Genomic DNA, 26,617 nt, shown 5'->3' with positions numbered 1-26,617 from the left:
CAATAAATAGTATGTCGAATGTAGTTCTAGAAAGATCTGCTGATGATATTTTCTTGGATATTAATAAATGGTTTAAAGCCAACTCATTGACATTAAACTTTGAAAAGACTCACTACAAACAATTCAGAACCTGTAAGAGGTTTCCACCCAGCATATGCGTAAAGTATGAAGAAGAGCAGATAGAAGAGGTTGACAGTCTTAAATTCCTGGGATTACAACTTGATAATAAATTCAGTTGGGAGGAGCACACCACAGAACTACAGAAATGCCTTAACAAATCTGTATTTGCAATTCGAGTATTAGCAGACATAGGCGACATAAAAATGAAAAAGCTTGCATACTTTGCCTACTTTCATTCCATAATGTCATATGGTATAATATTTTGGGGTAACTCTTCAAGTCAAACGAAAGTTTTCAGAGTCCAAAAGCGTGTAATACGTATTATTTGTGGAGTAAATTCACGGACGTCATGTAGAAACCTCTTCAAAGAACTGGGTATACTAACCACTGCCTCTCAGTATATTTACTCCTTAATGAAATTTGTCCTAAATAATATATCTCTTTTTCCAACAAACAGCTCAGTTCATACATACAATACCAGGAACAAAAATGATCTGCACAAAGACTTAAAAGCACTTACTTTAGTTCAAAAAGGGGTCCACTACTCAGGAACACTCATCTTCAATAATTTGCCAGCAAACATAAAAAATTTAGTTACAAATAAAGATCAATTTAAAAGGAGCCTGAAAGACTTACTAGTGGCTAACTCCTTCTACTCCATTGACGAATTTTTTAATAGAAACAAATGATGTATTGTATATATTCATATTATTAGTATTGTTATTTCAGCTTAAAAAAAAAAAGAAGAAGAAGAAGAAGAAGAAGAAGTTGACGTGTTCCACATCCACGAGGATCTCCTCGGCATGGATCTATTGAACGAAAAACTAATCTAATCTAATCTATCTAATCTAATTGGCTGAAAGGTCATCAAAGATTTCAATCTTGTTTTTGTCCTTGTTGACCACCCATGGCCTCACATATAACCTTTACTCATCCTGTTTTTTTAATTCCACCCAGAACTTTCCAGTATTGCATAAATACAGGATAATATGTATGTCAGTAGAGTAGCCTTCGTGCTACATCAACAATAGTTATTTCTGTCTTTATCTGAATTTCTGAAACTGTTGTAATATCTAAAGGAAATTAGATGAATGTAATAAACTTGTAACCATTACATATGTTTGTAATCTATGTGACCATCTGCTCAAATTCTCTGCTGGAATCAGTATGTGCTATCTTTCCTGTTGTTAATTCAGCACTGCCAACTCTGTTACTTTCCACTTAAACTTAGTTCTCAATTTTGTGATGAACTCAAACTGTGTAATTAATAGCTTCACGCTCACAGTCTCACCATTGCATGAACAGGTGTAATGTATTAAACATAAGTTGGGAATATTCATATAATATTTCTGCTTCATCACAATGATCAGTAACTATAGATATATAATTTACCATTCTGACATATAATTTAGCATTCCTGTTTTCAACAATGCAAAGAACTTGAGCTCAGCAGTTGTTTGGATACTCGTAAAGTCAAGACTCCACTTTAACATTTGCTTTTATGTGAAAATTACTCTTCATGTTTTATATATTGTTTCAGTGTTTTAGAATAGAATATTTTTATTAGCCTTTCAGTATTTTTCATACAATTGGCTTCGTCAAAGTTTATAGAAGGTTTTAGTTTCAGTACGATATTCAAATAGTTACAGAAAGGGGAGGAAAGGAACTAAAGACCTCTTCTTCAGCATTATGTAAAACAGTGTTTTATACAGTAATTAAATACACACATAAGAAAAGAATCACAGTAAATAACTAGCTTATATAATATCAAAACATTTTCTTCATAACTTAGGTAAAACATATATTTTGATGATTAGTTTCTAAGAATTCTTCAGTTGTATAGAATTCGTTGTTTTTTAGCCAGGATTGCAATGTAATCTTATATTTATTTAGTGGTACTGTACGAGCTGAGCATGGTAACATATTGAAAAATTTTATGCTCAAATACTTATAGTTATTATGGACTACAGCAAGTCTTGTGGAAGGCAAGTCCAGCAGGTGACTGTTTCTTGTACTGTGTGCATGCACATCACATCTCATGTTCAATTTTTTCAGATTTTCTCTGGCATATATTAGACAGTTATATATGTACATGCTTGGCACTGTCATTACGCCAAGAGATTTAAAATAATTTCTGCAGGACTCTCCGGGTGCTAACCCCTCCATGCACCTGATTGCTTTCTTCTGCATCTGAAAATACAATCAGCCCCTGGGGAGTTTCCCCAAAGCAATATTCCATATTGCAGTTGGGAATAAAAAAAAAAGCATAGTATGAGTGGAGTAGCAATTGCTTTCTCACACTGTTTCTTAATTTGTACAATAAGAAAAGTACTCATGCTAGTTTACTACATAGATAATTGGTGTGTCCTTCCCATGAGAGCTTTTGGTCTATGATTAGTCCAAGTAATTTCACTGTTTTGTTTTTATTTTTAGTTACTTTCAGATTAAATATTATTTCTTCTGTTTTTGTTTGATTTATGCACAGTTGGTTAGCCTGACACCAGTAATTAGCCATTTGCATCATTTCTCTATTTTTGTCCAGTACACTCTGTAAGTTCTCTCCTGTACTTATTAATGTCATATCGTCAGCATATAGTATGTTCTTACACGGTATGTAATTCGAGAAGTCATTAACATAGACAATGAACAGAAAAGGTCCAAGAACAGAGCCTTGGGGTATTCCTCTTTCTATAGGGAGTATTTCTGACCTCTGCTTATTTGCATATACAAGTTGTAACCTACTGCTTAGATAAGATCTGAATAGTCGGAGTGTGCCATCTTCAATGCCATAGTATTTTAACTTTTTGATGGGTATTTCATGTGACACCGAGTTAAAAGCTTTACTTAGGTCAATAAGTGTTCCAGACATTGATACCCTTTTTTCATACCCTTCATAAACATTGCTTACCAAAGCTTCTACTGCTTTTACAGTTGATAGGTGTGACCTGAAGCCAAACTGTTGTTCAATTAAAATTTTGTTGGTTTCAAAATACCTGTATATCTGTTTATGCACACAATTTTCTACTAACTTGGATATGATTGGTACTATTGAAATGGGTCTGTAGTTATTTGGAAGGTTTCTTTCACCTTTTTTATACACAGGCAATGTAACTGTGAGCTTAAGACAGTCGGGGAATATTCCTTCATCAAGTACTCTGTTTGATAGTGAGAGAAGTTGCATTTCAATTTCTTTTGCTATACATTTAATGATGAGATTACTGAGTCCATAATAATCTTCTGTTTTGGAATTACTTAATTTGTTTATTGACTTATGAATATCATTTAATGTGATTCGGGTCCAAGTGAACTTCTCACTTCTTGTCTGTTTTGCACAAGTGAGCAATGCTTCTGCATCAGAGGCAGAATTTATGGGTGGGGTGGTGACGCTATTTACAAAATATTCATTGAGAATATTGCAGTCAATAGGGATACTCCTTTCTTTATTGGTATTATTAATTTCCCTTTTAATGACAGTCCAGGCAGCCTTACATTTATTTTTAGAATTTAAAATATATTAATCATTAGCCCAGCACTTAGCATTTTTTGTTTCTAATCTGTAAAGGTTTCTCATTTTAGTGTAATTTTCCTTGTCCCTATCACTGTTATGAGATTTGTCTTTCATAATCATCAGTAGTATTCCGAGTTTGTTAAGTTGTGGGGTGTACCACTTGTTAGTATTTTGTTGCTTATGAGTAATATTACTCTGGTACCTTTTGGTTACCAAGGGGCATGTCATTTCTACTATATGCTTTATTTCTGTCAGGAAAATGGAAAAACATTTATTATTCATTTTCTTGTTATCCATTACATGAGTCCAATACATTTCTTTAACTGGTTTATCATTTTGTTTACATTGGATTCACCTAGAATTCTATATGTCACTTCTCTCTCTGTAGAACTGAAGGCTGACTTTTCTATTTGAAGCCATAGCCCTGCATGATCTGATATACCTAATTCTATTACATCACATTGTATGGAGTCTCTTTGTACATTGCTAATTATGTTATCAAGGCATGCGTTCAGTCTAGTGGGTTTTTCATTGAGACAGTAATAGTTTAATGACTTCAGAGTGTTAATCATATGAATTACATTTTTTCTCTTTGCCCTTATATCTATGTTAATATCACCTACAATTACAATTCTATGCTGTTTATATTTTGACAACAACAATATTTAAGTATTAATTTTTCTATAAATACTATCTCATCAGAGCCTTGGATTCGATAGATTGAGACAGTTACAGTTTTCTGTTCGTGCATTACCACACTGGCTACTTCTATTGTAGCTTCAAGGCATGTTCTAGTAAGGTCTATAACTGAGTAATACAATTCGAGGTTACTTTGACATATATGGAGACCCCACCATGTGTAATACTTTTTCTGCAGTAGCTCGTAACTAACAAATATGTATAAGCAGGATATTAGTGTCAATGTTTGTGAGAATTAAGTGTGTTCTAGAATTTTGATTTGAGATGTGATTTGCATGTTTAATATTTAGATTTTGACCCGACAAAATAGTTTTGACATGATTTAAAGTGAATTGTGTATAGTCCACCCTCTGAGCTTTCTAATTAACTATGAATTATCAAAAGGTAATGATTTTTAGAGTTCTGTACCTCAGTTAGTAAAACTGGAACCCTTATAGGATCACTTTGTAGTCTGTCGGTTTGTCCGTTTGTTTAGACCTATTTCTCTCAGAAACAGGTCAGGGTATCAAATTGAAATTAATGTCAAAGTACTAAGGTCTGTTGTCCTTTGGGAGTGTGAGAGATTTAATCTTCAAATCAATACAGTTGAAAGACACAGCCACATATTCACCTACTTTGATACTAGCAAACTCACTCATCAAGCCCTACAGATGAACTTTTATCATGTTACATACTAAGTTGCATACTAAATAATTTTGGATGGCTTTTCAGTTTCTTACACAAGCTGCAGTCATTATCAAAGTAAGCCTTACATGTCACAAACATGGTTGTAATTACAGTTTGCCAGAAAATTTTCTTTCCTTTATTAACTCATGAGGCATAAACTTAACAATAATTATATGAGTATAAATGCAAAATATAGTATGCTGATATTTATTTCTTTGTCAAATGATATTTGGGTACACAAACTTCTATTGAAGAACTGAATAAGTGAAAAACAGTATTTTAGTATGCAGTGCATGACCTTATTCAGTAGTGTAGTACCTGATACATAGTGTAGAACAATTTAAGTTTAGGTAATGGAGTCACTCATAAGTAAGCGTTAATCCTACTATTCCTGGAAATCAAAGGCTTTACCTCAGAATTAGATAAAGAAATAACAAAATAAAAAGGGGCTTGCAAGAGAGACCGTAGATAAGTTGCTTATGGGAACATACTGTCAGCAGAGAAATGTCAGGCAGCAAGTAATGTTGGTATGTTACATGATTTCCTTATTTCCTTTTATGTCTCATTTGCTTATTTCATATTTATAGCCTGCAATCAAATTTTTTGGCAATTTAAAACTCAGGGAAGAATTAATAAAGAGAAAGAAAATGAAACAGTACCTAGCAATTGAAGTATAGTAGTTATATTTTGTTGTGACAGGAAAGTGTTTACTTTTTGTATCATGAAAACAATTGTCTTATTGTTTACAGGTAGTACTCAGCATCTCAAGAGGAAGCGTGAATATGAAGTTCTCCAGTTTATGCGCGGCATTATGGATGAGTGCACACATTTGCAAAACTTTGATGTTCCCGTGGATACCTCATTAATTATAGCTATTTGTGCACGTAATGATGCCTATGTACCTCGTGACAGTTGTACTCACCTTAGTGAAATATGGCCTGGTGCAGAAATACGTTACATTGATGCTGGTCATGTGACTGCATATGTGCTTCATCAGAGTATTTTCAGGTAATTTCTGTCTTATTTAATTTCATTTTTAGTTTTTAAATTTTTTTCCTGTTCAGTAACTGGTTGATACTTAACACAGGGAATATGTTGTTGGAAAAAGTTACTGGACAAGGTAGTAGTGTAATTTGCATATAGCTTCTGCATCATTCACTGTGATTAATAACATTTTAAAAAGTTTTCATAATTATTATATTAATGAGTTACACTTATTTACAAAGAAACAAACTTTCCACCTGTAAACAAGCATTTTAATTCTTTGTTGAAATATCTGCCTCTTCTGTACCCTCATCACTCACCCCAAGAGATTGCTGCTCGTATCAGATGCAGTTGCAGTTAGACCTTAGTGCTTGGAGATAGTAGCCATGTGTGAGTTGAGTTGTCATTGTGTGAATATGTGTGAACTGTCCTTCTGAGAAAGGACTTTGTTTGAAAGTTTAAATATTTCTAATACTCTTTTGCTTTGTGCCTGTCTGTGACCTAGTACCTCCTCTGTGTAGTGAGTAGCAACCCACATTTCTGTATTGTTGTTATTCAGTCTCATTTGTACACTGATTGCATTTTACTAGTATCCTACCAATGAACTGAAGTCTGCCACATGTCTTACGTCTTATGTATGACTGAGCCTATGTGATCATTCCATTTCTTATCACTACAAATTGTAACACCCAATTATTTATATGAGTTGACTGATTCCAAGTGTGATTTGTTGATATTGTAGTAATTGGATAATACATTTTGGTTTTTACTATTCTGATTATTTAAATCAGGGGTCTCCAAACTTTTTAGTCCGTGGGCCACATTGACTCCTCCATGAAGTCATAAGGGCCAAGATCTACCTAGTGGGATTAAAGCACCCTAGCACTCCATGATCACCATAATGTAAGGCTAAAGGAAAGATGAAATCGCAAAAATCTAAGGTTGTGGGAATAGCTAGCACTGAAACGAACTATGATTTTTATTTAATTACATAATTTTAATTGCTGGACGTACCTGCTCGAAATTCTGGCGTATTTTATTCTGGCGAATTTCACCGACAAAAAAGTATGTCACTGCACATTCTTCATGAAAGCGTCCTGCAAAGTTAATGAAATCTAAAAATTATTGTTAGCAACACTATTACTGCAAGACATAACAGAGGTAGAGTATGTCAACGCATTGTTATTTCAAGCGGTGCAACAATAAGTTTAGTTATGTAGTCTTGTAGCGAGTAGCAGAGCCAATTTCGCAGTGTATCGTGCTTTGAAGGCAATTGATATTGACCTGGCTGGTCAATTTAACAAGCAACAATTAATTGGCGGTCCAAATGTGTTTCAAGGACTCCGCCTGAACTTCACATGTGATGTACAAACTCTGTTTGGAGGTAGTACATGGTTGACATTAGCTGTAGTGTGGGGTAATCATTGTGATTATGGTGGCCTTGAAGCATTTCCAGATGCTAACATTTTGGCTTGGAAAACATGGAGTATAGCTGAGACAACAGGACTCTTAGCTAAAGTTCCATATGGTACACTTGTTCCCACTATGCCATTTGTGTTGAGTGCTAGAAAGAAGAAGAAATTAAACGCCGACGAGTACCTCTTTATATGGGCCAAAGTGGTGAATGGAAATTGTAAAATAAAGATTAATGGTGACTGTATGTTATATTACAGACAAGGCCTTGAAACTCAATTGTTGGCAGTGTAGGTACCACCTCAAATATTTGGCGGGCCAGATACCGGGAATGTCCGGCCAGCTAACGCGGGCCGTAGTATGGAGACCCCTAATTTAAAGTATGTTGGCAGTTTTTTCATTACTTTGGAATCTTATCAAGCTCTGGCAGTATTTGTGCAGATTTTCTCAGACAATAGCTCATTATAGATAGCTGCAGCATTTGCAAAAAGTCTGGTGAAAATACTTTCAAATATACCATTGATATACAACTTGAAGAGTACAGGTCTCAAAATACTTCCCTCGGGCACACTTGAAGCCTGTCCATGACTCATCCCAGATAATGAGCTGCACCCTCCCTACCAAGAAACCCTCAATCTAGTTACAAATTTAGGCAATGGAAACTCCCAGTAAGAATATCAAAAGTGTAGGAAAAGGTAGATTGCTACTTACTCTATACATTATGTTACAGGGAGGTACACTTATAAGACACTTACATAAAGCTTTTGGCCACAGCCTTCATCAGCAAAAGAGAAACACACACTGTACATATACACAAGCAAGCACACCCCATGCATACATGACTGCCACTTCTAGCTGCCGGAATGAGTATGAATGGTGTGTATTTCTCTTTTGCTGATGAAGGTGGTGACCAAAAGCTTTATGTAAGTGTCTTCTAATTGTGCCTGTCTGCAACTTAACATGTCTTCTTTACAGAAAGTAGCAGTCAGTTACAAATTTCACTTGGTCCCCTGTACGACTGTGTTTTAGTAATTAAGCATCAGTGTGGTAATGAGTCAAATGCTTTACTGAAGTCAAGAAATGGTCTACCTACTGGATTACCTCATTCCATGATTTCCAGGATATTTTGTATGAAAAACATAAGGTGGGTTTTGCTTGACCCGTCATTTTTGGAATCCTTGCTGACTGTTTGAGATACATCCTTACAAAATTTTTGTTGTAGTGGAACAAAATTCTCATATCACACACGTTATATTTATTAAGAGAAAAACTGTATAAACCATCAAAGCAGTAACAGAGCAACACTTTGATCATCTTTTTTAAATAATGTCAAAGATAATCCAAACATGCCACAGAAATGGAATGAATAGATTGTTTATCTCGTAAGACTCCCCTCTCCCTCGAAATGGTATCTAAAATTAATACATCATTTCAAATGTAGCATTTTTTGATCCAGTGGCTTTGTTAACAAGTCTGCTTGATTTTTGCATGTCGAAACGTATCAAATGGCAATCTCTTTCTCTATGATGAAATGATCTTTCATGGGAGTATGTTTTGTTCTTGTTTCTTGCGGGGTATAATTTCTGCATGCCACTGCATAGGTATTGATTCTCCAATCAGTTCTGCAGTAATTCCCTCATCCATACCACCTCTCTTACACAGGCTACCACTGACACGTATTCTGCTTCCTTTATGCTCAGGACAACAGCAGTTTGTTTCGTACTCTTACAGAATATTGGAAATCATGACAGTAATATTACATACCCCATAATACTTTTATGATTATCTATACAAGTAACCTAATCAGCATCAGCAAATGCTTCAAGTATTTGACCAGTGGTGTAATAAGTGAGTTTGTAATCCACTGTTTCCCTCATGTATCTTAGTACCCTGTTTGCTGCATTGCAATGATACATATTAAATTTTTAACATTATTGTGATAGCTTTACCATCAAGAAAACTACATAGAGTCAAGTCCTAGGTGAAAGGTAAAAGAGTCCACCAATAAGCTCACGATATGAAAGATTTTTAACTTCCTCATCACTTTTCCCAAGGAAATTCAGTTTCATTTCCATTTGAGTCTTGGCTCATACTGATCAATGTACTCCTTCTGAGAAAGAATAATTGTTCCATCTTTGTTGTTGTCAAATGTCACTCCTAACATGTGACATCATGGGCATGTGATGTCAAAGCAGCTTTTTAAAAGAGTTTTTACCTTACCCAATCTTTTCATGTTGTGCGAATGTAAGCATGTCAAACTTCCTGGCAGATTAAAACTGTGTGCCGGACCGAGACTTGAACTCGGGACCTTTGCCTTTCGTGGGCAAGTGCTCTACCATCTGAGCTATCCAAGCACAACTCACGACCCATCCTAACAACTTCTGTTCTGCCCGTACTTCGCCTCCTACCTTCCGAACTTCACAGAAACTCACACAGTTTTAATATGCCAGGAAGTTTCATATCAGCACACACTCCGCTGCAGAGTGAAAATCTCATTCTGTAAGCATATCATCCACATATACAGGCAGAATAGTTTTTCCCTCCTTTGCACTTAGCTTGTACATACATGGATCTATATCATTTCAAATAAATCCCAGTTTTTCTAGTGAGTTATTTAAATGATCATTCCAGCATCTGCCACTTTGTTTTAGTCAGTTTATTGATTTGTTTAATGTGCAAACCAAACTTTCTTGGCCCTTCTTGATGAAACCTTCTAGCCGGGACATATATACATTCTCCTTTGATTTGCTATCACTCTTCACATCATACTGATCAATATGCCAATTTTTCTCAGTACTGGCTGCTATCAGTATATGAATCATTTTGAAGTATGAAATAGGGGCATAAATCTCATTAGTCTACACCTTCTATGTGACTAAATCTCTTTGTGACTAAATGAGCTTTAACAATTTGTATGTCACTGTTATAACTTCCTTTGAACACTTTGTAGTTCTGTAGTGGATACTGGAGTGAGGAACAGATGCAGTTTGTGGACAGAGAATTCAGGATACTTGTCACAGAGTTGTTGAATTGTGGCGGGGGAAACTTTTGTGTCTATGGCATGTATGTTGTCCTCTATGTCTAGGCCGAAAGAATCAAATGCATCCATGTTGGAAATATTTGGACTCATGTATGAGCGAACTACAGCACTTGAGATGTACTTCCTTAGTCATGTTTTTGTATTTTGCAGTTAAGTGGCACATTCCAAGCACTGAAATGCTGTCACCATTGTAGGCACTGAAATTCAAACTTAATGTTTGCAAAGGAGGTGGATCAAGTTTTTCATATGTATCTAGGTTCAGCGACATGACGGAGACTCTGGTATCTAGTTGAAAAGGCACTGGCTGGTCATAAATTTGCAATGTAATCCACAGTTTGTGGTGTGGCCTCAGAATACAATTGTCCATTCTGTGTTGTGTAAACCTGTTCTCTGTTTCCACATGCATACTATAGCACTTCCATTAATTTTGAGATTGGAGAGCCTGTTTGAAGTGTGTGCATTTACCATGAAGAGATATGTGTGCATTTTCTGTGTCTTCGCTTGTCTGATTTTTTAGCAGTAGGATGTGCAGTATCTGAACATGAAATGACAGTTATTTCCATCTATTCCTGCTTTTCACTATCCCACGTGAAACAGAGGAGGGCTTTCTAGTCTTTTACAGGCAGACCGGTTTAGCATATCCATGCAATGACAAAAATTGCATTCAGCTTGTCTGAAGAAGCAATTCTTTCGATCATGAGGTGACATAGCATTTCGTACATGACTTTGCTCTTTGTGCAGAGCTGAAGCACTGGAATTAGCGTTGCGCTGGTGCAGCAAATGCTGTATATAGTGTATGTGTCACCCCTCTTCTTTTTTTAAAGTAATCAGTCTTACCTCTTCATCTCAGAATAGCACTTGCAGCCTATGTCCTCAATTACATGCTGGATGTACTCCAATCTCGGTCTTCCTCTACAGTTTTTGCCCTCTACAGCTTCCTCTAGTACCACGGAAGTCAGTCCTTGTCAGTGTTTCCCACATATTCCTTTCCTCTCTGATTCTGCGCAGAACCTTCTCATTCCTTACCTTATCAGTCCACCTAATTTTCAACATTCTTCTGTAGCACCACATCTCAGATAATTTGATTTTCTTCTGTTCCGGTTTGCCCACAGTCCATATTTCATTATCATACAATGCTGTTCTCCAAATGTATAGTCTCAGAAATTTGTTCCTCAAATGAAGGCCTATGTTTGATGATAGTAAACCTCTCTTGGCCAGGAATTCCCTTTTTGCTAGTGTTAGTCCACTTTTGATGTCCTCCTTGCTCCGTCCGTCATGGGTTATTTTGCTGCCTAGGTAGCAGAATTCCTTAACCTCAACTACTTCGTGACAATCAATAATGATGTCAAGTTTCTCGCTGTTCTCATTTCTGCTACTTCTAATTACTTTCGTCTTTCTTCGATTTTCTCTCAATCCATATTCTGTACTCATTAGACGGTTCATTCCATTCAGCAGATCATGTAATTCTTCTTCACTTTCACTCAGGATAGCAATGTCATCAGCGAATTGTATCATTGATACACTTTCACCATGAATTTTAATTCCACTCCTGAACCTTTCTTTTATTTCCATCATTGCTTCTTCAATATACAGATTGAACAGTAGGAGGGAAAGACTACATCACTGTCTTACACCCTTTTTAATCCGAGCATTTTGTCATTGGTTGTCCACTCTTATTATTCCCTCTTGGTTCTTGTACATATTGTATATTACCTGTCTCTCCCTATAGCTTATCCCTATTTTTCTGAGAATTTCAGACCATTTGCACCATTTTACATGGTTAAACGCTTTTTCCAGGTCGACAGATCCTAAGAATGTGTGTTGATTTTTTCCTTAGTCTTGCCGTCATTATCCAACTGCATTGTCAGAATTGCCTCTCTGGTGTCTTTGCTTTTCCTAAAGTCAAACTGATCATCATTTAACACATCATCTATTTTCTGTTCCATCCTTCTGTATATTATTCTTGTCAGTAACTTGGATACTTGCACTATTAAGCTAATTGTGCAATAGTTCTCGCACTTGTCAGCTCTTGCACTCTTAGGAATTGTGTGGATGATATTTTTCCAAAAGTCAGACGGTATATTGCCAGACTCGTACATTCTACACACCAACGTGAATAGCCATTTTGTTGCCCCTTCCCCACAACTATTTTAGAAATTCTGATGGAATGTTATTGATCCCTTCTGCCTTATTTGATCTTAAGTCCTCCAAAGCTCTTTTAAATTCTGATTCTAATACTGGTTCACCTATCTCTTCTACATTGACTCCTGTTTCTTCTTCTATCACATAAACCTTTCCCCTCATAGAGGCTTTCAGTATACTCTTTCCACCTATCTGCTCTCTCCTCTGCATTTAACAGTGGAATTCCGGTTGCACTCTTAATGTTACCAACCTTGCTTTTAATGTCACCGAAGATTGTTTTGACTTTCCTACATTCTGAGTCAGTCCTTCAAATTATCATTTCTTCACGTTTTTCATGCAGCCATTTCGTCATAGCTTCCCAGCACTTCCTATTACATTCCTCATCTACTTGTATTTTTGTATTCCTGAATTTCTCTGAACATTTTTGTACTTCGTTCTTCCATCGATCAGCTGAAATATTTCTTCTGTTACCCATGGTTTCTTTACAGTTATCTTCTTTGTACCTATGATTTTTTTTCCAGCTTCTGTGATTGCCCTCTTTAGAGATGTCCATTCATCATCAACTGTACTGCCTACTGGACTATTCTTTATTGCTGTATCTACAGCCATAGAGAACTTAAAGCATATCTCGTCATTTCGTAGTACTTTCGTATGTCACTTTTTTGTGTGTATATTCTTCCTGACTAATCTCTTGAACATCAGCCTACTCTTCATCACTACTACATTGTGATCTGAGTCTATATCTGCTCCTGGGTATGCCTTAAAATCCAGAATCTGATCTCGAAATCTCTGTCTGACCATGATGTAATCTAACTGAAATCTTCCCATATGATCTGGCCTTTTCCAAGTATACCTCTTCCTCTTGTGATTCTTGAACAGAGTATTCGCTATTACTAGTTGAAATTTATTACGTAACTCAATTAGTCTTTCTCCTCTCCTATTCCTTGTCCCAAGCCCGTATTCTCCTGTAAGATTTTCCTCTACTCCTTCCCCTACAACTTCCCCCATGAATATTAGATTTTCATCTTCATTTATGTATTGTATCATCCTTTCAATATCCTCATATACTTTCTCTATCTCTTCATCTGCAGCTTGCACCATCGACATGTATACCTGTACTATCGTTGTCTGTGTTGGTTTGCTGTTGATTATGATAACAATAACCCTATCACTGAACTGTTCACAGTAACACACTCTCTGCCCTACCTTCCTATTCATAATGAATCCTACTCCTGTTATACCATTTTCTGCTGCTGTTGATATCACTCTATACTCATCTGACTATATCTAGTAGATATGAATATAATAGAAAGAAACATTCCACATGGGAAAAATATATTTAAAAAACAAAGATGCTGTGACTTAGCAAACGAGAAAGCGCTGGTAGATAGACACAATAACAAACACACACACAAATCTCAAGCTTTTGCAACCCACGGCTGCTTCATCAGGAAAGAGGGAAGGAGAGGGAAAGACGAAAGGATGTGGGTTAAGGGAGAGTGTAAGGAGTCATTCCAGTCCCGGGAGCGGAAAGATTTACCTTAAGGGGAAAAAGGGACAGGTATACACTTGCGCGCGTGCGCGCGCGCGCGCACACACACACACACACACACACACACACACACACACACACACACACACACGCACACACGCACGCACGCATATACAGACACAAGCAGACATATGTAAAGGCAAACAGTTTGGGCAGATGTCAGTCGAGGCGGAAGTACAGAGGCAAACATGTTGTTGAGTGACAAGTGATGTACGAGGGGCCCACCAGGCCTCAACCTCTGCTAATTTCAAGTTGCCTCGACTGACATCTCTGCCCAAACTCTTTGCCTTTACATATGTCTGCTTGTGTCTGTATATGTGTGTGTGTGTGTGTGTGTGTGTGTGTGTGTGTGTGTGTGTGTGAGTGTATACCTGTCCCTTTTTCCCCCTAAGGTAAGTCTTTCCGCTCCCGGGATTGGAATGACTCCTTACCCTCTCCCTTAAAACCCACATTCTTTCGTCTTTCCCTCTCCTTCCCTCTTTCCTGATGAAGCAACCGTGGATTGCGAAAGATTGAAATTTGTGTGTGTGTTTGTTATTGTGTCTGTCTACCAGCGCTTTCTCATTTGGTAAGTCACAGCATCTTTGTTTTTTAATATATCTAGTAGATACTACTATATCTAGATTGAGCCTTTGCATTTACCTTATCAGATTTTCTAGATTCCCTACTGTATTCAAGATTCTGACATTCCACACCCTGACTCATAGAATGTTATCCTTTCGTTGATTATTCATGCTTTTTCTCATGGTCACCTCCCCCTTGGCAATTCCCTCCCAGAGATCTGAATGGAGGACTAATCCGGAATCTTTTGCCAATGGAGAGATCATCATGACACGTTTTCAATTACAGGCCACATGTCCTGTGCATACACATTATTTGTCTTTAATGGAGTAGTTTCCATTGCCTTCTGCATCCTCATGGCATTGATCATTGCTGATTCTTCTGCCATTACAGGCAGTTTCCCACCCCAAGTGCAAGAGAGTGCCCTGAGCCTCTGTCCACTCCTCTGCCCTTTTTGACAAGGCCATTGGCAGAATGATAGTGACTTCTTATGCCAGAAGTCTTCGGCGGTCCTGATTATTAATCAAAATTTAAATGGTAGCAGGTTTCAAACCCTGGACCGAGGGCGTTTTGATTATGAATGAAAGATGCTACTCCTAGACCACTGGTCCCTGCCTTGTTTAAGCAGTGCTGATTTGCAAGTGCTGGTCTGTGGATGTGGCTGTGTTTGGGATGCAGGTTATTTGTATTGTGAAGCGATAACTGGTAGACATAAATCTTGCTCAGCTAAATCTTGAACTTCATGTGCATCTATAACTTTAAGCACTTCACTGAGGCTATGTTTGTGATGGTTTAGAATTTCAGCCCTCAACCTCTGATCTGGTAGATTCTGAATAATCATGATGCATTTCATCCTGATAAGTCTGTTGCAGATGCAACGTAATTTTTAGTCTAAAGTCATGAACTACAATTCCGCAATGCATTCTGTAAAGGATTGATCACTACGATGTTGTGTGCAGAAAAATTTATACCATGCAGCATCAACGTGTATTTGACTCCAAAACAAGTCATAGAGCAGGGTTTGGGGTCCACTGAGAGAAAATAATTTCACTGGCAGCTGGTATGTTTAAACTTCTGCACATGAAAAGAAAAATGCACATCACAATTTATCTGTGATTTTGTAGGCATTGATGTGTAGTGTACTCTTCCCATGTTTCCTTCTTCTCATTGGATTGTTGGAAAGGCAGAGGTGGCAGCTGGGCTCTGTCTTAAGCATCTGGCACCTCTTGCTGCTGGGCTAATTGTGCTTTTACAAGGCAAGAGACTGCTGACAGCAGTTATGTTATTTGTTGACTCTAAAACTGAGCAAGAGCTATTAGACACTTCTCAGCACTTAGAACTTGCTGTCTCTGGCTTGCCATGATAATTATCTCAATTTAAATATTTCAGCTTATATATTTGACCTCAATATATGCACACACACACACACACACACACACACACACACAAAAGAATTCAATAGGGAAAAAAGTTCTGTTCTGGTGTCCAAAACTCTTTGTTCCACTTATCCCTTCATCATCACCAATATGTCGTAACTTCCTTTGCATACTTTGTGGTTCTTTAGTAGATGCAGCAGTAAGGAACAGATGTGGTTTGCAGACACAGGATTCAGATATTAATTTTCCTAAATCTAATGTCAAATAGCAGTAGTAATCAATAACTTTGTTTGCTGCTGCTGCAGCATGAGTTGGTGAGTTGCTAATTGTGGATTTGAATGTTGAAATATATACAGTTACAAAGGATTACAATTCAGTCAGTCTTCAATACAATGACTGCACAGTCTGTAAATGTTACTAAATGGTAAACATCCAAAATGGGCTCTGTGCATCGATGTTTGAACTTAAATAAACCCACTGCTGGAGCTCTGCTGAGGGGATGCTTGCATATAATTGGCAGTGGCATACTGCACCCCTCCCTGCCCAAAGTTGAAGTTTCGGGGGGGGGGGGGTCTTATTATAATAATAATAATAATAATAATAATAATTGATAGTGATCAAGCTGGTTGTTTGGCTGTGGCCAGAGCAAACCAACCCGTGTCCTGACATTGCGTTTTGTGAGCACCAGGGAAACTGTCCTGGGAAACCAGAAGCAGGATGCATCCGAGGGCACAGGTAGGAGTACTGAGGGTGCTGCATAGGGTGCTGGTGACAAGCTGATGTCCAGGGGAGAGGTGACATGCAATGGTGACGGCACAGATGGGCAGGTGCTGTCTTCCATAGGTTAGATGGCTGTGGGTGGAGGCACCCACAAGTTAAGCTGCTTGCAGTGGCCAGACGTGGCTATATATCACAGTGGTTGGATGTTATGCAGTGAATAAATCTGGAAGAGTTTGATCTACAGCAGGGTCACTGAATTTACAGAGCTATAGCTGATTTTTGTGGTGCTGGTACTTGCTTGTGCTGCTGCAAATAGTGTACTGCACTCTGCCTTCTCCTGAGAACAGCATCAGATTCCCATAAATGTGGCTTGCTGAACATTTGATATTGAACTCTGACATTCAGGTGAAACTTCATGGTGAAGTCTGAAGCTGGAACAGAAAGGGAAGGGTGAAGAAAATGCAGCAAGGTCCATTGGCATCTCCCATGCAAATATTCTGCCAGTGAAATGTCAGGAGCAACCTAAGTACAGTATAAATATGAAAACATCAGGAAGGCATCTTTACATTCATATGAAGATCCAAGTTTGACATTTGCATTGATGATATGACGTAAGTATTCAGTAGTTGTGTTGAAAAAAGACCATTTCTGCAAATTTCATTTGAGGCCTGCCGCCATGAGACCTTGAAAGACAGTCTAGATTTTTAAGGTGCTGTTGCAGTGTTTGTCTGGAGATAATTATGTTGTCAAGAAAATGAAAACAAGAAGGCATCATACATGTTATTTGTTCAAGTAATTTTTGAAACAATACAGGCATAGAAGCACTTTCGTAAGGTAGGTACCAATATTCAAACAAGCCGATATGAGTATTCACGAACAAAAATTTTCTTTGTCTCTTCGTTCAATGATGATTGAAAATAGATGTCTGCAATATCAACTTTTGAGAACAACTGTCCTCCCCCTAGACAATCCAAAATATCTTCAAGATGTGGGAACAGGTAGGAATCAATGACTGTCTATGAATGTATCATGCATTTGAAATCAGCACAAAAACAAATCTTCCCATTTGGTTTATGAATGATGATGCCCACTGACTTGCTGAAATAATTTTGAAGACAACAACGGATTCTAGTCTTGAATCTGTAGCGACATCACTGCGTAATGCATGCAGCACAGGGCGTACACGGAAAAATTTTGGTATAATGTGAGCATGAAAATCTTCCGCTGCTGGAGTGTGGGAGAGGGGATGCATGCATATTATTTGCAGCAGTGTAAGTGTTCATGGCAGTGCCCTCATGCTATGGTGGCGGCTATAGGAAAGTGTAATCTACCCCTCCCTCACATCATTTGTTGATTTTCTCTGACTTCATAATTAATTCTTGTAATAAGCTTCGAGAGGAGTAAGATTTGCAATAAATTTCTTACCTATCTTTTTTTCTCATACATGGCTCCAGTTCTTCATGTCTATGGGCTGATTCTTGAAGCTGAAATTTTTGACATTGTAGGTTCTCATGGTTCCAATTGACGAAAATAATGCTGAAGTATTGCCTGAGCAGTTAAATTTATTCTCTCACATTTTTCTATATTACACTGTCTTCACAACTTCCATTTCAAAACTGAAAATTACATTGTTATTGCCAAAAATAAACACACATCTGATCACACCAGAGGCATGCCCGCTACTCATCCGTTCTGTAGTACTAACAATATTCCAAAGAGTTTACAAATTTTCTTGACAAATGAATCTAAAAGAAAAGTAATTTTAACTGTACATTCAAAGCTAGGACATATTGATTGTAACAACGAAAATAAAGTAATTTCTTTTTATACATTTTTGCCTGAAATATAATACATTGTATACAAAATCATATGCAGTTCTTATAGAAAAAACAGTTGAGATAATATTAACCTGTTTTAAAAGTTGTAATATTTTGTGGTATCGACTATTTCTGTTGAGGAAAAGTAATGCTAGAGAAAGGTGTCCCTTTACTAAACATGGCAGCATGACTGTTGGTTTGTATATTTTAAAGTGCAGCTGACCAGATGGTGGCTAATACCCCTCTCACCAAGTGTCTTCTTTCTAATAACCATCTGTTCTTTACAGGAATTACATCAGATGGTAGCTCAACCAATTTTCAAGTATCATGATTCTTCAAGGAGTTAATTCCACTTCCTCATCCGAATTAACTACTTCATGATACAAGAATGGTTCGTCATTGTTCCATCCTCACACGATATTTATTTGGTCTTTTTTGAGCATAAGTCTTCTCTTTGGAATGGAGTGTCATTGGATGAAATTTGCGTAAACTATTTTTTCCTTTTGTTGTTTCCTTTCTTGGCCTGTATCTACTTCATGAAATTTCAGCAAGTTCCGAAAGTTCGTGATTACCTTCAGTTTCTTCCAAATTTCCCCCTTGATGTGAGAAACTATAAATACCTCTTCACTATTAGAATCTTCCCTTTCATTTTGTATTTTGTCTTCAATACTTGGAAATGATAATGCTCCTTCATCATAGAGTTCAATAAATTCTTTCTGTTTCTTATTTTCAGTTGAGCATTTGACATTAAAAAATTCTTTGAATATACAGTCCCTCACTTCCACAACTGGTTTCATTTCTGGCATCCAGATCTCATACCCGTGGCTGCATAGAGAATATCCTATAAGAATGCCTGTTCCCGCTCTTGTGGGTAATTTAGAATGTCTGAAGATGGCCTTGTAAGCCGAAAACCGGTTAGCAATAAAAGTAATATTGTAGAACAAAAGCAAACTGGTGCTTTTCATTTATTATTAATTTAGAATGATGTATTTGTTTGGATACGTGAACAAAAACTTAGCATCCTATCACAGGAAAATCTCTCACATTAGATTTTATATCTGCCCAAAATTCATAAGGCATTTTCTCATTGTTGTGGCTATTTGTAACACTATTTCTCATCTATGCTACAGTGCACATCAGCTAAGTCAAGAACTCATTGGTAAACTACTTCCTAGCAACTGTAACCTTACCATATCCATTAACATTCTGTTGAGGTATTCAGCTATACCATTTTGCTCCAGTGTGTGTCTCATTGTTATTTCATACCAAATTCCTTCAGACTCGCAGGACTGTGACCATTTGCACAAACGAGATTCTAGGTCATTGTGCGTGCAAATTCTCTTTAAGTGTTTTCTAGTGTGTTTTTCCGTTTGAATCTTCTACTTCTTAAATTCTTCAAATACTTCATCCTTATTTTTTAAGAAATGTACAAATATGTATCTGCTTGCATCATCTACATTTACATTTACATTTACATTTATACTCCGCAAGCCACCCAACGGTGTGTGGCGGAGGGCACTTTACGTGCCACTGTCACTATGTCCCTTTCCTGTTCCAGTCGCGTATGGTTCGCGGGAAGAACGACTGTCTGAAAGCCTCTGTGCGCGCTCTAATCTCTCTAATTTTACATTCGTGATCTCCTCGGGAGGTATAAGTAGGGGGAAGCAATATATTCGATACCTCATCCAGAAACGCACCCTCTCGAAACCTGGCGAGCAAGCTACACCGCGATGCAGAGCGCCTCTCTTGCAGAGTCTGCCACTTGAGTTTGTTAAACATCTCCGTAACGCTATCACGGTTACCAAATAACCCTGTGACGAAACGCGCCGCTCTTCTTTGGATCTTCTCTATCTCCTCCGTCAACCCGATCTGGTACGGATCCCACACTGATGAGCAATACTCAAGTATAGGTCGAACAAGTGTTTTGTAAGCCACCTCCTTTGTTGATGGACTACATTTTCTAAGGACTCTCCCAATGAATCTCAACCTGGTACCCGCCTTACCAACAATTAATTTTATATGATCATTCCACTTCAAATCGTTCCACACGCATACTCCCAGATATTTTACAGAAGTAACTGCTACCAGTGTTTGTTCCGCTATCATATAATCATACAATAAAGGATCCTTCTTTCTATGTATTCGCAATACATTACATTTGTCTATGTTAAGGGTCAGTTGCCACTCCCTGCACCAAGTGCCTATCCGCTGCAGATCTTCCTGCATTTCGCTACAATTTTCTAATGCTGCAACTTCTCTGTATACTACAGCATCATCCGCGAAAAGCCGCATGGAACTTCCGACACTATCTACTAGGTCATTTATATATATTGTGAAAAGCAATGGTCCGATAACACTCCCCTGTGGCACGCCAGAGGTTACTTTAACGTCTGTAGATGTCTCTCCATTGAGAACAACATGCTGTGTTCTGTTTGCTAAAAACTCTTCAATCCAGCCACACAGCTGGTCTGATATTCCGTAGGCTCTTACTTTGTTTATCAGGCGACAGTGCGGAACTGTATCGAACGCCTTCCGGAAGTCAAGGAAAATGGCATCTACCTGGGAGCCTGTATCTAATATTTTCTGGGTCTCATGAACAAATAAAGCGAGTTGGGTCTCACACGATCGCTGTTTCCGGAATCCATGTTGATTCCTACATAGTAGATTCTGAGTTTCCAAAAACGACATGATACTCGAGCAAAAGACATGTTCTAAAATTCTACAACAGATCGACGTCAGAGAGATAGGTCTATAGTTTTGCGCATCTGCTCGACGACCCTTCTTGAAGACTGGGACTACCTGTGCTCTTTTCCAATCATTTGGAACCTTCCGTTCCTCTAGAGACTTGCGGTACACGGCTGTTAGAAGGGGGGCAAGTTCTTTCGCGTACTCTGTGTAGAATCGAATTGGTATCCCGTCAGGTCCAGTGGACTTTCCTCTGTTGAGTGATTCCAGTTGCTTTTCTATTCCTTGGACACTTATTTCAATGTCAGCCATTTTTTCGTTGGTGCGAGGATTTAGAGAAGGAACTGCAGTGCGGTCTTCCTCTGTGAAACAGCTTTGGAAAAAGGTGTTTAGTATTTCAGCTTTACGCTTGTCATCCTCTGTTTCAATGCCATCATCATCCCGGAGTGTCTGGACATGATGTTTCGAGCCACTTACTGATTTAACGTAAGACCAGAACTTCCTAGGATTTTCTGTCAAGTCGGTACCTAGTATTTTACTTTCGAATTCACTGAAGGCTTCACGCATAGCCCTCCTTACGCTAACTTTGACATCGTTTAGCTTCTGTTTGTCTGAGAGGTTTTGGCTGCGTTTAAACTTGGAGTGAAGCTCTCTTTGCTTTTGCAGTAGTTTCCTAACTTTGTTGTTGTACCACGGTGGGTTTTTCCCGTCCCTCACAGTTTTGCTCGGCACGTACCTGTCTAAAACGCATTTTACGATTGCCTTGAACTTTTTCCATAAACACTCAACATTGTCAGTGTCTGAACAGAAATTTTCGTTTTGATCTGTTAGGTAGTCTGAAATCTGCCTTCTATTACTCTTGCTATACAGATAAACCTTCCTCCCTTTTTTTATATTCCTATTAACTTCCATATTCAGGGATGCTGCAACGGCCTTATGATCACTGATTCCCTGTTCTGCTCTTACAGAGTCGAAAAGTTCGGGTCTGTTTGTTATCAGTAGGTCCAAGATGTTATCTCCACGAGTCGGTTCTCTGTTTAATTGCTCGAGGTAATTTTCGGATAGTGCACTCAGTATAATGTCACTCGATGCTCTGTCCCTACCACCCGTCCTAAACATCTGAGTGTCCCAGTCTATATATATCCACAATACTTATTAAAATTTGATGAGTATTTAATAACTTTTGACTCCTACACTTGGACCATCAATAGGAGACATGAGATCACGGTGAACAAGCACCAAAGTGGTTGTTTGTTTCTTCAAATCTTGTGATACAGTTTTCAGAAACAGTCTTCATGATGACTGACCTGCCAAATACCCATCACAAGGGTTTATTTAACCTTTTTCACAGTCTAATTCCAGGACTGCTTCCTTTCTTATTATGTTATTCACTGAATGCTTACTGTGATGATTTTCCAGTGCCACAAGTCTAGTGATTTTGTGTTACATTCATTATTTATCAATATGTTTATTGATCTGTCAGATGCACGTTGCTTTAATTTTTGTATAATATAAATAACCTTTCTGCTGAGTTGTAATGAGCAGTCTTCCAAATCCATCATAGATCTTGCAACCCTCTTTACCAGAAATAATCTTCCAATCATTTTTAGTGAGCTGCCTCACAGACGAGATTGCATGGTCAATCTCAAGCACTAGTAGTGTATTGGTGTATTGTTAGCTATGAATTCTTTAGCTAAACCTTCATTGTCAATTATCTTCACCCTTACTGTACCTTTCCCCATGGCTTCTGTTTTTCTGCCATCAGCTAAGGTTATGATCTCAGTTAAGATATTTTTATCAACAGATGAAAAATAATTTTCATTTGGAGCTATGTGATGAGTTGCCCTGGAATCTACCTTGCAGTTATCACCATTCAATTTAACTGTGCCGCTATCAGCACTGATACTAACAGCACCATTCAATTTAACTGTGCCACAAGCAGCATTCATACTAACAGTGCCCAGTTTCTTTTGTTCCTTTTTAAGTATCCCCTTTTAGGACAGTTTCTGAATTTGTGATCGACTTTGTGACAAATAAAACTACTTTACTGTGTTGCTTCTTTTCTTGTTTGTTCCTGTCCTCTGTCGTGTTCCATAGATGCCATTTTTCGGTGTTTTTGATTATTCAAGAACATTGCAGAATGTTTATCTCCATTATATTCATAATGTCTAGCATCTTCTGCAAGTAGACCCTTTTTAATTGTAGCACACTTAAAATCATCATCTGGTAAATTGTACAAAGCTGTAACTACTGCTTCCAATTTGTACAGAAATCCACACAGGATAGTCATTGCTAAACCTCCAGCTTCACTTTTGTCACCAGTGTTTTACTAGATCTGTTAAAGTTTTGTTTATCAGTCCTACATAATTTTCCATAGATTCACAATTCTTCATTTTTAGTGAATATAACTTCCATCTCAGTTTCACAGTGTGAAATTTGGTATCCCTTGGGGTGTATGATTTTTAAAGTTCTTCCCATACTATTTTTGGATTTTACAAATTTCATATATGCATTTACTGCTCAGCGCATTTGGGAAATGCAACTCTTGCTAGAACCTCACCGTGACATGATATATATGCCTTTTTATCAACGACTGATGCATCTTCACCAGATTCCATCTCACCTGTGGCTCAAGTATCGTCCACAAATCAAAATCTGTTAGAGTCATTTTCATTTGACTAGACCAGGAAGTGTAATTCACTCCATTTAGTTTCTCAAGAGTATGTCTGTTTTCCATCATCTCTGTATATTTCACTACTGATTTTACCGATGTTTTCATTTCTGTGAGAGTCACAAAAACAACTCGGCATTGCTTAACCTTTTCCAAACACATCACACGAAAAATGGTCAGCCAGTATCAGCAGATATTTCATATTTGTCATACAAATGAATTTAAGATCAGCTAATCCACACTAACATGGTTTTCTAATTTCCTTGTTAGCAGGATTGAGCCTGTAACCATTGTTATAGTAGAATAAAACTTTCCTATTGCACACATTATATTTATTAAAAGAAAAACTGCATTCACCATCAAAGCAGTAACAGGGCAACTTTGTAACATTTATTTGATTGTCTTTCTAAATAATGTTAAAGATAATCCAGTCATGTCACAGAAATGGAATGACTAGAATAAATAAAGGAGCTCTTTTCCACTTGTTCATCTCTTAAAACAACATATTTATTATAATAGTCTCAGTTGTACATCTTCATAAGTTATTATTAGTTGCAGTCACTTACTGATCATCAGTGTCAGATAGCATTGAATGGTATTACAAATCTGGCATAAGATTATTGATCTTATTTTACAGCTTATGACTGACTTCTTTTACAAAAAAATGTTACTGTTCACAGCTTGTGATCAACCAGATCTGGAGATAATTATGAAGTAATTGAAACTAGTAATTATTTATGATAATTTGCAACTGAGACTGTAAAAACAAATACATTTTTTAAAAAAATACACAGTTGTGGCGTCTCTCATGACACTATGTTACCTATTACACATCATTATGTACAGTGTAGGAGAAGATATATTGCTACTTACCGGAAAGGTAACACACTTACACATAAGCTTCTGGCCACAGGTTTCATCAGAAAAAGTTAAACACACACTGTTCATTCACACAAGCAAGCACACCTCACACACCTGATGACCAACTCCGACAGCTTGGGCCAGAATGCAACTATCACATAGGATGGAAGCAACAATCTGGAGGGGGTGTGGATGAGGAAGGGGAAGGGGGAGGTATAGCAGGGGTAAGGGTGAGGGAAGAAAGGAGTTCTGTCTGTCAGAGTGTGCAGGAGCTAGAATGCCAACTGGTGTGGTGTCAGGAGGTTCTGGGACGGGCTACACATTCTCCACTCCTGTAATTATCCTTGCCTTAACCTGTGGTAACGTATTGCCCCACACCCTGCACCCAACAGTTTCCACCCCCCTCCCCCATCTGACTCCTCCTCCCCATTCAGCCTCCTACACTCTTTATGCCACCCTTTGCCAACGAACCCACCCATCTTTTCCTGCTCCTCTCCTTTTTCTCTCTGTTTTCCCCATCTCCCTGCCATACAACCTTGTGACGCTGTGCCTGTTAGCATTCTAGTCCCTGCACACTCTGGCAGACAGTGCTCCTCTCTTCCCGCATTCAATACTTCTCCTTCCCCTTCCCAGTGCTTCCATCCCACATGATAGTTGCATTCTGGCCTGAACTACTGGAGCTGGTAGTCATGTATGCAGTAACAGTAGGTCATGTCAACTAAGAGAATATGCAAAAAAGGAAATGCCTAAAGTAGAGTTTAAAATATGCTACCTCAATATTCAGGGCATGACAGATAAAAACTTAATTGTCAACGAATTTTCAAATGAAAATGTGATAGATATTCTGTGTTTAAGTGAACATTGGTGTAAAGAGAATGAGCTTGGGTACAAAGTATTGGATGATTACACACTACTTAGTTGCTATTGCAGAAAACAGCACTTACATGGCGGGGTAGCAATATATGCAAAATCACCTCTTGCACCAAACTGTGGCAGGATAGATCTCAATACCCTTTGTGATGAAATGCATTTTGAAATGTCAGGTCCAGTAACTGAGAGCCTTAAGCTAATGGTAGTAGTAGTAGTAGTAGTAGTAGTAGTAGTGTACAGGTCACCTAGTGGTTACCCCCATATCTTTCTGGAGAAACTTGAGGAATTCTTAATGTACATATGTATACCGAAATGGGAAAATTACAATGTTGTCATTGGCGGGGATATCAATTCAAGTTTTGATGTCTTGCAGGACAGAAAAACTGTGACAGAGCTCAAAAATGTGCTTCGACAATTTAACCTGTGCTATGTTAACTGCAAACCTACCAGAGGCTCATCCTGTCTAGACAACATACACTCCTGGAAATGGAAAAAAGAACACATTGACACCGGTGTGTCAGACCCACCATACTTGCTCCGGACACTGCGAGAGGGCTGTACAAGCAATGATCACACGCACGGCACAGCGGACACACCAGGAACCGCGGTGTTGGCCGTCGAATGGCGCTAGCTGCGCAGCATTTGTGCACCGCCGCTGTCAGTGTCAGCCAGTTTGCCGTGGCATACGGAGCTCCATCGCAGTCTTTAACACTGGTAGCATGCCGCGACAGCGTGGACGTGAACCGTATGTGCAGTTGACGGACTTTGAGCGAGGGCGTATAGTGGGCATGCGGGAGGCCGGGTGGACGTACCGCCGAATTGCTCAACACGTGGGGCGTGAGGTCTCCACAGTACATCAATGTTGTCGCCAGTGGTCGGCGGAAGGTGCACGTGCCCGTCGACCTGGGACCGGACCGCAGCGATGCACGGAT

General features: G+C 38.3%; 1 protein-coding gene across 2 annotated transcripts in view; it reads left to right on the top strand.

Annotated features, from left to right (window-relative positions):
• LOC126095738 (protein ABHD18) overlaps positions 1–26,617 on the top strand; it is a 182,846-nt gene that overhangs the window by 136,175 nt on the left and 20,054 nt on the right. For both annotated transcript variants that reach the window (XM_049910507.1, XM_049910506.1), the window contains one exon: positions 5,743–6,001. In XM_049910507.1, coding sequence (XP_049766464.1) covers positions 5,743–6,001 — 259 coding nt within the window. The remainder of the gene's footprint in view (positions 1–5,742; positions 6,002–26,617) is intronic.

The sequence above is a fragment of the Schistocerca cancellata genome, chromosome 8, assembly GCF_023864275.1.
Source record: "Schistocerca cancellata isolate TAMUIC-IGC-003103 chromosome 8, iqSchCanc2.1, whole genome shotgun sequence".
Classification (NCBI taxonomy): Eukaryota; Metazoa; Arthropoda; class Insecta; order Orthoptera; family Acrididae; genus Schistocerca; species Schistocerca cancellata.
Note: the sequence above shows the minus strand (reverse complement) of the source record. Positions and strands in the feature narration are given on the sequence as shown.